Genomic DNA, 14,550 nt, shown 5'->3' with positions numbered 1-14,550 from the left:
CCAGTTTTTCTGGGGTATTTCCCTTGATCTGTGGTACCAGGTAATTCCTCTTTTCTGACCTCTCCTCAGAACTCTTCTCCTTCTGCAAGATGTTGTCAGGCTGATTCCACATTGTTCCCTTATAAACTTAGCTTACAATAAAGCAATGATATGTCTGTTTTGTAGCCAGCATGTGGTACACATGTGGTGCAGTTAAATTTTCATCTAAATGTTTCCCCGGGGATTTCAACAAATAATTTTTTCAGTCCCATTCCTGTTCGGTTTCTCTAAATCACCCCAGTTGGAATTGAGTGCAATTTCAGAATAATGATTCAGACAGTTCTGGTTTTCATTGGTTCTCAGTTTGAGTTCAACTTTAGCAGACTTCAAAGTAATAGTTCTGATTAAAATTTGAGAGTTCTAGTTCTAGCTATGGTCTGTGGGGAAAAAAACATAGGTTTTGAATGTTTCTGAGATTTGAGCTAAATTTTCCTTAACCCTGAAGTAACTTCATTGGTGTTGGGATGGTAAACTCAATTTTTCTTACACTACTGATAAATTACCAGTCAGTTCTGACCCTGTGGCTGATCAAAAAAACCCAGATAAACAATGAAAAATTGGAATGTAGTTGAAAAGAAATAAGTTCTAGGTGCATTTGTTCTCCATTTCAGTGAAATAGGAACAAATCTGCATTCCATGGTGGCAACAGGATGTCGCAGTAAATTCTCTGTGTAGCTGTGGTATAGTTTTACATGTAGCAGGTTGTACATACCATCTCCTTGATGTGAAGAATCCATTTGCTTTTGGGTCTCTCAAGTCTCTCTTTCAAGAGAACGGACCCAGAAGGATCCAGCAGTTGTCTCCATCATGATGCTTGGAAGAACTCCTTTGCAGTCCCCAGCTTCCCAGAGAACCCTAGTACCTACTTCAGCTGCTCATTGCCTTCAGTTGCTCTCATGCTGGTTTTTATTTTTTCTTTTTAAGCGTACTTTGTCAATAGTGCTGTAGTTGACATTTCTAGAGAAGTAATGTCAAATGGAGTTGTTAATCACACTGTAAAATTTGTTTTGCAACATTCCTTTCAGCTTTAATTACTGGTAATTTAAAATCAAATAGCTGTGCTATTAGTAATGTATTTGTCATTTCTGCAAATAAGGTTTTACAAAAACATTTTAAAAGAGCAAATACACTATTTTATACTGTAATGAGCAAAGCAGATAGACACAGTCAGAATTTTAAGCAGTCAACCTGTAGAAAGTGAGGCAGATTAGACTGTACAGTCAAGCTGTGAATGGAGATTTAAAGTGTGACTCCAATAATACAGTATGAAAAATACATTCTGATTGACTAGATTGAGATTGTCTATGTTGTTTTCAATGCTGCGCTTCCTAAATACGTTGTTATTATAAACCATATGTCAATCTAAAATAAATGTCAGGACGAAATATGATATTACCTTTCTTTTAGAGACTTGGTACATTTGTATTTTGAAAGACTTAACAGATTTCAACTGTTGTGGTTTTGTTTGGATCAAAACTGACTGAAAGTAGTATTTAATTCTGCAAATCTAGTTAGGAAGGCAAAATTGCTAATTTCATTTTACTTCTATGAAACATAATTTGTAAGTATTTATAAATAATCAGCACAAATCTGATTTCTGAAATTGATTGTGCATATTTTGCGCTTTGTTCCCATTTCACCAGACAGTAAGCAGAACATGACAGATGACTTCCACCCTGCTAGTCATCTTCTCTTTATGTGTGTAACCTGCGCTGCATATACTTTTGCTTATGAGATGAGTAGGAGGCTGCGGCAGGCCTGAGAGACACATGAACTCATTAGCCCTTGGGAGGCTAAAGATTTATGTCACTTTCTTGTTTGTTGTGGAGGGATGGTGGCTTTTAGCTATTCTTGCCCAAGAAAACAAAAGGTGAGGCTAGGAGTGAGCAGCAATATAGACCCAATGATTTCAGAAGTAGAAAATCAGAACAACGCACTAGAAAGGAAAGAAGGAAAACTTTAATTAAAATCTTTAATTCCTTTCATATTAAAAATAAATATAGGGTAAAAAACTGGTTTATCAACACCACAAATTCCATTCATTTATGAGTAAAAGCATAAGATCAGCAGCTGGGGGATTGTACTGGTTAGCTAATAATGTAATAATGGTAATTATCATAGAAAACATAAACACAGTCAATACCAGTCATTCACTTTGACTCAACTACTATATATATCTGAAAACTCGCCCATCTTTCAAAACATTGAAAGGTTGGGCCCGATGACTTTTCGAGGTCCCTTCCAACCTCGGCTTTTCTACGATTCTGTGTTTGCGAAATTATATCGTTTCCACAGGAAACTTAACTTCGTTGACAGCCTTGAATCTGAGACACTGTCCCCTTGAATTTCCACCTAAAGATGTCATACAAAAGGGATTAAAATCCATCCTGTGCTTTCTTCGGGATTCTGGGAATGGAAAACTACTCTGTATGGAGCCAGCCACTTCAGGTATGTTGGAGATGTATTTGTGTGCATTTACTGTAATTTGTTTTGAAAAAAGTGTGAACCAAGGGATGCTTTCCTTGTGGGCTTTTTTGCTAATGGGTGTCGTCCAGCTTTGCATCTGAAAGGGTTATTGCCAGCTAGGATAAATGGGGAAAAAGAAATGCTTCGATGTTGTGATAAAAAATCAAACTGTGACTCTTAAACCCCTAAGTGGAGAAGAAGAGGTTGTATTTGTATAAGAGGAAGTCTTAATTACATGTGATGCCATTAGAGAATCAGAAGACGAAGTTTCAGCAGAGGCTGTTCTTTAGAATCAGCAGAGAAGAAGCATCAACAGAAGGTTGGGCCAATTCATTAAGATGAAAAATGGCTCGTGTACATGCCAGGCACTTATAAGAATAGTAGAGCGGGTAAGTATACAGGTAGATGACATTTTATAGGGGATATAGGGGAAATTGAGATATTAGGAAAATGAAAGAGGACACTTAATTAGCAGAAGACTGTGGGAAAAAAAATGGAAATACAGTACCTGGCTTACAGAAAAAAGGTGGAGCCGATAAAATTACAGGTGGGTCAGTGTAGCTTCTATTTCAGGACATAGTCTGGTTCAGATACTCAGACTGCTGCAAACACTAAGGAGATTAGTGACAGCCTCCCATGGATGTTAAACCCAAAAAGTCATGCTAATTGCATTGCCTCCAGTGACACTGTCAGAGGCCTGGTGTGTAAAGGAGAAATAGTTGATGCTGCTGCAGTGAGGCACAGAGGGCCGTTGCAGGTGCTGGAGGCTGCTGAAGGCTGACAGATAATGGCCGCCTTTTAGCGTGTGTAGTGCCAATATGCATCTTCCCATAGTCTCCAGGTAGGAGGTCTGCGGTGACGAGGCATGGCTGGTCAGCCGGCTGCAGGCAGATTGCAGAACCAGCTTTCTGCTTACTCTGTGTCGCCAGTCTGCTTGGCCTTTGGCAGGAGGCAAGAGGAAAATGAAAATATGCATGGAGGAAATTCCTTCTGTCTGCCTGTGTGTCATAAGGAAGGTGGGGACATAATTATCAATTTGTACACAATCTGAAGGACAGACCTACTTCTTTTTAAAAAATTTAGTGCACTATAAATACACCGTACACCATAACTAATTTTTACAAGCTGCTTGATATTGTTCATCCACAGACCGGAAGCCTGATCGTGTTTTCTGTGTTTTCATATTGTGTTTGAGCTCACATTCTTCAAAGAGAAGCACAATTTGCTCTTTATCACACTTTCTCCTTTTTTTCCCCACAGTATTGCAGTTATAAATTTACATTAGGAGGGTAAAATTAAGAAGTTGTCAGCAGAGAGGAAAAAATGCAACATCATTTGCATTATTTATGGTCCAATAGATTCCAGAAGTCATTAATAATAGAAATACTGGGCATATTCCCATAGAAGACCTCTTCTCGTACTTAAGCTTTCCTGTAATGAAGGCCAATTACTGTGGATACCATTAGTATCAGACTGGAATCAGGGGTGTTTAAAATGTGATATTGTTAAAGGGTACGCAGTAAATTCAGGGTATGAATGAGCCACTTAAAATGCTAAGCAATATGGTGAAATATAAAAATATCAGTTCAAAATACCATGATATGGAAAATGAAGTCAAAATACTGATGTAAAGATAATGACTATTTTTTTTTTTATTAATCTCAATTCCATGTATGGTGTCATTAAAGGGAACCATGCGCATTTCCAGAACGTCACGTGATTGTCTTCATGTTTTAAGACCTTGTTTATAATTCTTGTTTTGAGACAAATTATATCCCAGTGGTGTTGCTTAATTACCACTATTTACCTTCCAGTTTCACCACATTTTAGCATGACTTGAGACCGAGCAGTGCATTTTTCTATATAGACAAGTTTTATCTGCGTTACTAGTACTTAATGTTTATATCACTTTTTCCGTATTAGTGGACATTTATTTTAGCATGCATAAGATGTAAAAATCTGCTTACTTCACTTGAGATCCTGATGACTTAAAATGTTAAGTTATAGACTAAGATACCATCTGTATTATCCTCCTAGCTTGGCTTTTATACTTGCAAGAGGACTTCTTTCTATGTGATCTGCCGACAGATTCACATGACATATTAGAGAAGTTAAGTAGCTCAGTGGGTTGGCAAGTTAAACTGTGTTCTCAGAAGACCTAAATCCAGGCTTGTTTCAGACCACATTTTGTCAGCTTCACACTGCTTTTGATGCCTCCTCAAACAAGGATCATGCTAGATAAGAACTGTTGCAGGTCAAGAACAAAGTTAACTGGAAGAGGTGCGCCAGGAAGCAAGCCCAGCACCTGCCTGCACGAAGTGTTCCTGATACCTGCCTCAAGCCACATCATATCAGAATTAGTGTAAATTCATCATCCGGAAAAATTTATAGAGTCTTACAGGAAGGAAACCAGTGATATGTTAAAATAGACCTTTTAAGATGCAAGACTGCTCTTTTAAACGTATTTTACTGTTTTAGAAGTCCAGTCCTAGTTTAATTTTTAATGTCATAATGATAGCGCTAGAACCCCAAAGTTCTGTATTTCACAGAATTGCCCATGCTACAGGAATCAGCATGGGCCATTGCTAAACATTATGAAAGAAAATCAGAGATGTCCTCTTCCTAGGCAGGTAGTCAGTGGCCCGCGGAAGCAGGTAAGCTTCATTAAGTGTTTTGGGTTTTTTTTTTGTTAAATAGTAGCATTTTAATATAGAAACATACACTAGTCATTTAACTTTTTTTTTTTACTGTACCTTCTGCAGAATCTGTCATGTTTACTGGTGCATCGTGCTACATTCATTTACAAAGAGTACTAAAATGAAAGGGAAAAAAGCTTTTCGTTTCATTTGTGCTTAATGTTGTTGAGGCTAATGTTTGTTTTTCTGGACATAGGCCTAATGCCAAGTGTAGGTGTTCACTTGGTATTTCTGTCAACAGCAGAATAATGTTTAGGATCGAAATAGGAGAAACACCTGGGAGTGGGAATAAAATGCCAAACATTTACCATTGATTTTCAATGAGAACTAATGTGGTTCTTGGATATTCAAAATTATGCCTTTTATAGACTTCCAGAGTGTTTTGGTAACAAATCCTTATCATGGTTGAAATACATTGGAATGCTTCAGTCCAATTAAACTAAGCTTTCTCTAGCATTCAAGTGGAGTTTTAGTAAGCAAATTATGCAAAACTGAAGCAAAACTTCTGCGCAGTAGAGTACACATTCTTACTGTACTTATTGATATGAATTCTCCCCTTTACAGTTAGGAAATTAATTTATCTTTGAGCGTTTTTAATTGTTACCTAAAGTAAAAAATTTAGGGTAGTAACAAAAGCATGTATTTTTTAATGTTAGACTAAAGTAGTACAACCCCTGAACAGAAGAGAGTACTCATCTTAGGGACATCTGGCTAAGTATGTACTGTAGTCCTAACACTAGTGTAGTGTTAGGAGCTCAGTAATGAGTTGAAAGAGGTTTTCTCGATTTTGTTTTTAAAGATGTGCAGACTATGAAAACAGGCTGTCTGCTTTTTATTTTTTTATCTATCTGTGTGAGGTGAACCAATATTGTTTTTCAGTGATCGCTTTCTATACTCAGCCGTAGCAATTTAGAATTATTTACAGCTGATCGCTCTTCAAGTTAGTATGTGAAGTGAGAGTTTTGAACTCACAGCTGTTTTCCCAAGTTCCCTTACGCATTTGTTATATGCTTCCTTTCAAAATAAACAAGTAATATGCTTGAAACACTCTGTGGTTATTTATTTTGGTTTTTGACTCCCCTTCAGAGGTACACAATCTTGAAAATTTTGAGGATTTTGTTAGTATTCTTCAAAATAGCGAATCAAAAGCATTTTTTTCTGCTGATTTTTGTCTGCATAAGAATGTGGGATTGCATTCTGTTCTACTTTATTCAAACACAATAGATTAGAATGACAAAACAATTATATATTATGCTCTGGAACAGCGTTGTAACTTAATTATGTTATCGTGTTTAATGTTAGTTTAGATAGTGGTATATTTAAAGAAAAATAATCCCATGGACTTTAATGTTTAGAATCTGTGGGCATGCACATGAAGTTTGGGAACCTTCTGTAATATGCAAGAGTTTTTTGCTCCCTCCCACATGGCCCATCTGTTCATGTTGGATGAGAGCCGTGTGTAAGAAGTAGTATATACATACTTCATGCAGAGAGGATAACAGAATGTACCTTGGAATAATGCTTTTTCTCTAAAATGTGAGAAGAGGAGGGATATGAAATCCAGTGTGTTTCTTCTCGAGGATTCAGGGAACCTCCTAAGCCTACAGTTTATATAGAACCAAACCTTCACGTACCTTATGATCCCTCAACACTGCAGTTAAAGGTGAGCAGCGATATATTTAGCTGTTGTGGTTATTTGGGCAGCAGAAGGTCTAGGGTACAGACCTACCCAAAAAAGTGGATGAATTCTGTGGTGACCAGCTGTTGCTGAGCTTGGCATTTCTGTGGGTACCCTAATAACTTATTGGTAACTGTGGTTTGTGTACTTAAATGTAAGTCACGCTTTGGAGTGCAGCGTAGATATACCTTAGAATTCATCATCGTCGTGTAAATATGAAAGTTCACTTGTGTGTGAAGATTAATACTTATAAAGGTGTAATTTGAGATAACGCTGAATTTGTTTAACCCGAGATGCCAGTTGGGATGAAATGCAAGGTGTGCTAAAGCTTTCATCAGTACTTTGGTTTTCGTCATTACATTACATTACATATTTAAATTGATTATGTTAAAAGATCTTTCCTGTTTTGACTCACAGATTGCATTTGGGCAGTTGTAGTATGTTAATGATTATTGTATCTGTTTGCTTTGCCTTTTTACTTCCTCTGATACATGGAACATATTTTTAACTCCTATTCATCATGCAGAGAACTCTAATTCAGTCATACACAGTTCATGTAATACTTATTTATACCCAAATCTACATTGGCAGGCTATAAATGCTGCAGAAAAATGAAGTGAGACAGAAAGTTAGGGTTATATACAGCCTTAACTCAGTCCTTATATGTACATGCATTTTGTGAATCTCAATTTCCACTGTATTTTTTTCCTCAAAGTAGAGATGCCAGTATAAAGCCGGGATTTTCCACTTTCATGTCCTCCTCTGTTTCAGAAATCACTGTCGTTTATGCAGTATATTTGACATGGCCTTATTTAAAGCTTGCTGACGTCTGTGGTAGACTGTCCGTTTAGTTGCAAGGATCTTGGGTCAGCCCTGAATGAGGCAGGGGCTCCGGCAGTGATACGGAGGTCTGCTCTTTGGGTCGCACGTGTCCATGGTAAAGGCAACAAGGGACTTTCCGCGAGTGAGACTATGGACAGTAGTCTGAGAACTTGATTTCTGCAGGGTGTTGAGGACACGTGGCTCATAAACTCGGTGTAAGTCAGAGGTATTGAGCACTTCACAAAAATGATTGTAACGTTGAATCAGCTTCTGCATGGTGGAATTGATAAAAAGCTGGGTGAACAGTTTACCAAATTATGAGATACATAAATTATCAATCAAAAGGAAGCCCCTGTTCTGCTCACACTCATCAATAGACTGTTGGCTTCTTCCAGAACACAGATTGCTTTAAACTTGTGAAAAATCTCTGAGAATAAAATATTTATTAAAAGAAAAAAAAGACCAACGAATCCTACTTCTGTTAGACTGATAGATTAACACTATCTAACCGCTGTGTTTTGCTTAGAAAAAAATTAAATTTAATTGATACGTAGGATTACAGTAATCTCCCTTTAATTCCAGTAGAAATGCCACCTGTTGAAAAGCTAAACTTAAGTGAACTGTTGCAGTCCGGTTTGGATTTGTCAGAGGAGTGGCCTAATGAAGAGGAAAAGCTAAGATTTCAGAAGCTGAAAGAAGAAATTATAAAAGATGAAAAAGAAGAATTTCTTGCTGACGAATGTATAGGTGGAATCCATGATTTTACTGAAGCAGGGAAAAACCACAGAAAGAAAGAACAGCTCTACTCAGAGTCAGCTAGTCTTTGCAGGTAACGTAAGCTTCATGCAATGGTACATGATAAGGATCTTGCAAGTGCTGGAAAACTGTGTTTCTCCTGGAAAATATAAAAGCAGCTCAATATGCATCATTATACTCATTGTCAAATAGGTATTTGATGAATAAATGGTATTTTTGATGTAAGTATATAGAATACAAAAAAACTTTTACATTTTCTATTATTTTAAATATTTTTTATCCAAAACTAAAAAACACTCTCAATCTTTTATATGTTCTCATTTACTTCCTTTTTTTATTCCTATTTTGATAATTGTACCTTTGAATGTCCAGATTCATTCTGCTGAAAAACAATAGAGTTTTATAATACAGAATAACAAAGGACTGTAGAAACCTGCAGGTAACTTAATTTTTCATTTCTAGTATATGCAATATGATAAATAACTATGTATAAAGACAAGATAATACATTAAATTCCTTTACATTTGCATACAAAGCATTTAGTAAATGCTTTATTTGTCACATTTCACAATATGCAAATAATGCAAACCCTATTTCAGAGAATTTGTTGGTGAATCCTTTCTGAAAAAGGGAAGTACTTTTTTGTGTAAGGGAGAGAATAAACACACTGGTAATGATCTTAATTTTTTGGTCAGTATTTGCTATGGTATCAATTATTTTTTTTCCCCAATATGCATGAACATTTTCATTGTTACTTAAAAATTGTTTCTCAACATTAGTTTTTAATAAACTAGAGCTGAATGATTTTTTAAATATTGACCATTTGATTAGGTTTCAGATTTCAAACAAAAATAGAAAAGGGATTTTTGTTTTCTGTGAATTTTCTTTCTTGCTTTCTCTCTTTCACTCCTCACTCTTTTCGCTTTTGCCTCCTTCCATCTCGCCGATGTCACTCCCAGAAAACATACTGTAATTCAGTAGCAAAAAGCCATGTGCTTAATTAGCATGGAAGGGATAGGGGGGAATCTCCAATAATTGGCGATTTATTGGTTTGGGAGATTCACTGACCTGTGCATTCTGTGTTCACCGTTAGGCCTACGGCTTTTCTTATGTGACCAGAACCTGGGGGTGGCAGTCTGTCCTGCTGTGTGCCTCAACGCCAGCTCTCAAACCTTGCATTGCCCTACTTCTCACTATTCTCTACATTTTGTGGTGTATGTTTTACATAACTGTTTGGTATTGATACTCTCATGTTTTAGGGGTTTTTTGGTTTTGAAGTAGCAACAGTATGGAAAAAATCTTGCAGAATTCATGGTTTATGCTTACTTTTTTTTCCTCACAATACAACCTTGGGCTTGCAGCGGTTTTTGTGAAGTAATTAATTTGGTAAATTACTTAAACATGTTTTCTACGTTAAATAGTTTAATGGTTATATTGAAATAAAACAGACTGCTCATATGCAGGATCACTAGTAGATAAAAAACTGCATTTTGAGGGTGTATATCACCATCATTAAATGTGCTTAGTTTTCTATGTAGTATTTAATTGACAATATCAAACTGTCCATTTTAAAAGGAGGATGTCCACGCAGAGAAATGAGTTTATTGAGTTTCTATCCTATGGTAGGGCAATTCAGGCAAAGCGAGCTGAAAAATGCAGATTGGTAGCAGAAAAGGAGCTGAAAGAGGAACAAGCTTTATTTGAACAAAGGAAAAAGCAAGTATTACAATGTCATTGTCTTTTTAAAGTTGTTACTTAGTTTCTTAATAGATTGCATAGTTGAGTATTTATAAGGAAAGAAGTAATTTCAAATATTTCACACTACAAGTGGAAATATAAAGAGTGCTTTTCTTTACAAAATACAGTGCTCCAAGGCAACAAGGAAGGTGACTTACCGAGCTTCTTACGAACTTGGCCATGGAACTCCATGAATTCCCATTCCCATTGAGCAGAAAATAAATCCATTTCAGTTAATTCATATGTGACATTCCATGTAAACTTAAATTTAACTTTATCTTTGCTGACAGAAGGCTACAGCATGACATAAAATTGTGATATATCCAGGGTATAAAAAGTGTAAGTATTGAACAAATTTTGCTAAAAGAACTTGTTTATATCTCTGTGTATTTTCCCACTATATCCATACGTTTGGACTGCCGTTCAGAAATCAATCCACCTACTACAGACTGGACCCAGGAAATGAGACAATGTTAGTCCTAATTTGTATCATCTTAATACCTTTTTTCTTTTTAATAACTGGAGTTATAAAAGTCATGTTACGGAACAAATGCATCTCCGTGGCACTCTTGGAAGCACCGGATGGTTGTGTTACGACAGGGTAGTGCCCTGGCTTTGGGGAGTACACAAGGTGGAGCTCTGTGTTCCAGCAGTTTGGGTTAAATATGGTGTGCTTCGGTGCTCCCTGCGCATCCCTGCACCAGGAGAGAGGGAGAAACCAGGAGGAGAGGAGCAGGGCCAGGGAATTCTTGTTTCCCCTTCCTTTCCAGTCGGGCAGGGAACGCTGTCAGTTGAGCAGGATTCCCCACTGCTAAGAAATGTGTACCTAGGTGCTCGTGATTGAGCAGTGAGCAATCATTTGGGCCAGTGCTAGTAAAAATGAGCCTGTTTCTATTGCGAGTTATTTAACCAGTTGTGTGCACTGCGGTAGAACAACCACTGGGAACAAGTCTGAGCTTTCACATGCTGTGACCCTGCCCTACCTTTGAATCTTGGCTGTCTTTTTTTTCTGACCCTCATTCATTCTCAGGTGAGATGCTGACACAAAGGAAGTGTTTGTTTAGCTTCTTGTTGGACTTTGATGCGAGCATTCCTTAGCTTTATGAACAGTTACAGACAGAATATAGAGGTCAAGAGGAAAATACTGGGAAGACTTTAGGAAAGCATCCATAACAAGAGACTGGGAACAATGTCTGTTCTTTATTAAACTATTAATTTATTAGGCATTATTATAGTTAACAAGTATTTTTAAAGAGACAGTGGAAATGAAGAGGATTACTCTGTTTACATGCCAGACATGGCAGTACAAGGAGAAGTAGCCTGAAACTTAGGACTGAAACAAAGAAGAGCTGGAGAATCACTGTGGACATTCAGAATCAGAGTAGATATTATATTAATGAGACCTTTATTGATGAACCTTAAAAATGTGATAGGTCAGGTTACGTTATCCAGTAGAACTTTTTGTTACAACTGTCTACTTCTTCTTGACGGTCACTCAAATTTACTCAGTGTCTGAACTTGCCAAGTTTAAACTATAGTCCAGAGATGAACCATGTGGCTTGTTACCAGGCCTCTGAGCAATTTCATTACTCTGCTTGGCTTTTGTTTGAATCTGTGTCCTGCTCTTTGCTGCTATATTCCTCCACTGAACTGGGGAGTGAGGGTGGGTCTTTGCAGTTCTCATCTTCCTTTGGTAAGTTAATGTTTCATGAAGAGGCCCCTGGTATTTTGTTTCTCTTTGTTAGGAATCGGTATGTCTAATAAGTATCATATATTGTTCAGCTGTAAATGGCTAAGCATGAGAACAAGAGTAGTAATACTCATCTCTTAAATCATGGCTTTAAAAGTTTGATATAAATTAACTTTCAGCAATAAAGAAATGCTTCAGGAATGGCGCAGCCAAGCGAAGTTGATGAAAGAAAAAAAAGAAACGTTTAGATTTTCACCTACAAATGCCGCTATGGTATGTAACAGCAAATAGCAAGGTAAGACACTGGAAAAAAAAATCCATTAATGATACCCTTTGATTTATTTTCTTTATAGCCCATATATTTAAATTTAAAACTTAAAAAGAGAAAACCAGGACTCTAAATGCCAGCACTTTGACAATGGCTTTGCAGACCCTTTCTCAAATATCTATGTGGACTATGGCTCCTGCGTGAAGTGCTGCAACCCCATGTGCAGTGTAGGAGTTGCCAGATCCTTCAAACTGCTATTCAAAATCTGTAGGGGCTCCAATAATCAGGCTACTTGGAGGCATTAAAACAGAACTGTGTGTGTTGAAATACGATTTTTTAAATTATTGAATGTCTCCAATATGAGATGTTGCCCTCTGCCAAACTGAATTTGAAGTCAGCTGGATTTTCTGGTTCCTCCAGGAATTTGTAAACGCTGGCATATGAAAGGAAGGGACCTCACTTCTGGTTCTTTCTGAGTGTATATAAAAGGCCTGAAAAGTTTTTTTTCCCCAAAGTAACAAACATTAAAACAAAAATCTCAAAAAAATGATCCTGTTAATTTTGCCATTAGATTCTCATTCCTTACAATACAATATTGCAAAAGATGAGATGCTGAAAATGAATACACATGATTTTTCCAGTGCTCTGGTGTGAAAATGAACTGTAACGTAGACACTGAGTAAGGCAGTTAAGAGATGATCACTGAAGGAACTTGAAATGCTGTGAGTTTTTCTCTTGCTGTGAAGAATTCTTTCATCTCAGTTTCATGATTGCTGGGCATACTACTTCTAACCTTGGAAGTGTAGATATATACCCAAGTTTTTCTGAAGTAGGTTTTAAATTAAAATTAATTACATCCCTCAGTGGTAAAAGGGGATTTGTACAGGTTTAGTGTTACATTTTATTGATATCTGCTTAGCAATACCTGGTGCTCAAACAATAAAAAAGGACCCTTGTATAACAGATTACAACTTTTCTAGAAATGTAGGAAAATTTGCAATTCAACATCTGACACAACCAAGCAAATTTTTTTATATATCTTAAAAATGAAAACAAAGCAGCCACACTTCCAGCTTACTAGGTTTTTTACTGTTGGTTTTTTTTTTAAACTCAGATTTTTTAAATTAAGCCAAATTATGTTACCAAATGCCTCAGTGCTTGGAGAAATGTCTTTTTGAACTGCAGTTTATCAAATAGGAGATTACATAGGTTTACCATCTAACTAGAGGCATCTAATGTAAGTGCCCACATTAGGAGCCTCGGCTCTCAGTGCATAGCTAAAGGCAGGCACCTAACATTAGTGGTCTGAGTTGTCTTCCATTTTCACTGACTATGCAGAAACCTGGGCTTCTGACTCAGGCAGTTTATTCATGTTAATACAACCCTTTTTCACGTTTCTACTCACCCATAGTGTGACATTTTCCACCAACTAAACAGTATTTGTTAATTCTGGCAGCAGAACTTTGCTTAACCTGCAGAGCCATGGGAATGTATTGGAGACAACGTGCTGGCAAGGCTGCAGTATATCGACAGCCCCCTTTTCTCTCACCGAGCAGCAGTGCTAAAGATCATATTTGGTTACTTTACCAAAATAGAAATTTTGATTTAAACAATTTTTTTCTATACAATACTATATACGATACAATACTAAACCATTTTGGAACTGATGGCTGGAAAAGTGATAAGAGCAGGATTTTATTCCACTTCATGCATCTTCAACAGAGTTGTTACCTAAGTTTCGGTTACCAGACATTTTAACCTGATTTTCTCAGACTGTGATTATTCATTGCTGCCTTTTATTGTCCTGGAAGTTAAATAAATACATAAATGTAATGCTTCTATCTATGATAATGTCTTTGGCCAGTCTTACCACAGAAATAAAGCAAAAGCAAGTAGGTTTGCTGTGGGGCCAAACGAGGTTTGCAGGACAGTTTTTATGTGCGTGGGCAAAGTGGGCTGCAGAGCAAGTACAGCCGTATGTTCTGAAGGGTCAGCTTGCAGCTGGGTCGTCATGACGTAAACAGCAGTGCTTTACCAATGACTTCACTGGCACCAGTAGCTCATTCTGATTACTGGGTAGGATTAGTTAAGCATAAGTAAATGTTATTAATTTTACACAGACTTTCCTGTGTAAAATTATCCTTTTTGTGTATATGGATCAAACCAACGTGGGTCACTTATTTCCTGCTTTCTCTGCACTTTAAGCTGATGATGTAAGGGCAACGGTTCCAGAAACTGGTTTGTTGTGTAGCAATATTCAACATCAAGGGTAACTTCACAAAGCTCAAAGCAGGAGCATGACCAAAAGCGGGTTGTGTGAGAAAAATGCATCTTTCTGCTATGAACAGTAGGGGTCAGATCTGAACATGCAGATTGTTTTTTACTGAAAACCTACTAG

General features: G+C 37.1%; 1 protein-coding gene across 1 annotated transcript in view; it reads left to right on the top strand.

Moving 5' to 3' along the window:
* LRRC27 (leucine rich repeat containing 27) overlaps positions 1-14,550 on the top strand; it is a 35,243-nt gene that overhangs the window by 10,512 nt on the left and 10,181 nt on the right. The window contains exons 5-7 of the mRNA XM_009325848.1: positions 2,335-2,487; positions 8,284-8,530; positions 12,064-12,157. Coding sequence (XP_009324123.1) covers positions 2,335-2,487; positions 8,284-8,530; positions 12,064-12,157 — 494 coding nt within the window. The remainder of the gene's footprint in view (positions 1-2,334; positions 2,488-8,283; positions 8,531-12,063; positions 12,158-14,550) is intronic.

Source organism: Pygoscelis adeliae, unplaced genomic scaffold (assembly GCF_000699105.1).
Source record: "Pygoscelis adeliae isolate BGI_AS28 unplaced genomic scaffold, ASM69910v1 Scaffold4, whole genome shotgun sequence".
In the NCBI taxonomy this organism is placed as follows: domain Eukaryota; kingdom Metazoa; phylum Chordata; class Aves; order Sphenisciformes; family Spheniscidae; genus Pygoscelis; species Pygoscelis adeliae.
Note: the sequence above shows the minus strand (reverse complement) of the source record. Positions and strands in the feature narration are given on the sequence as shown.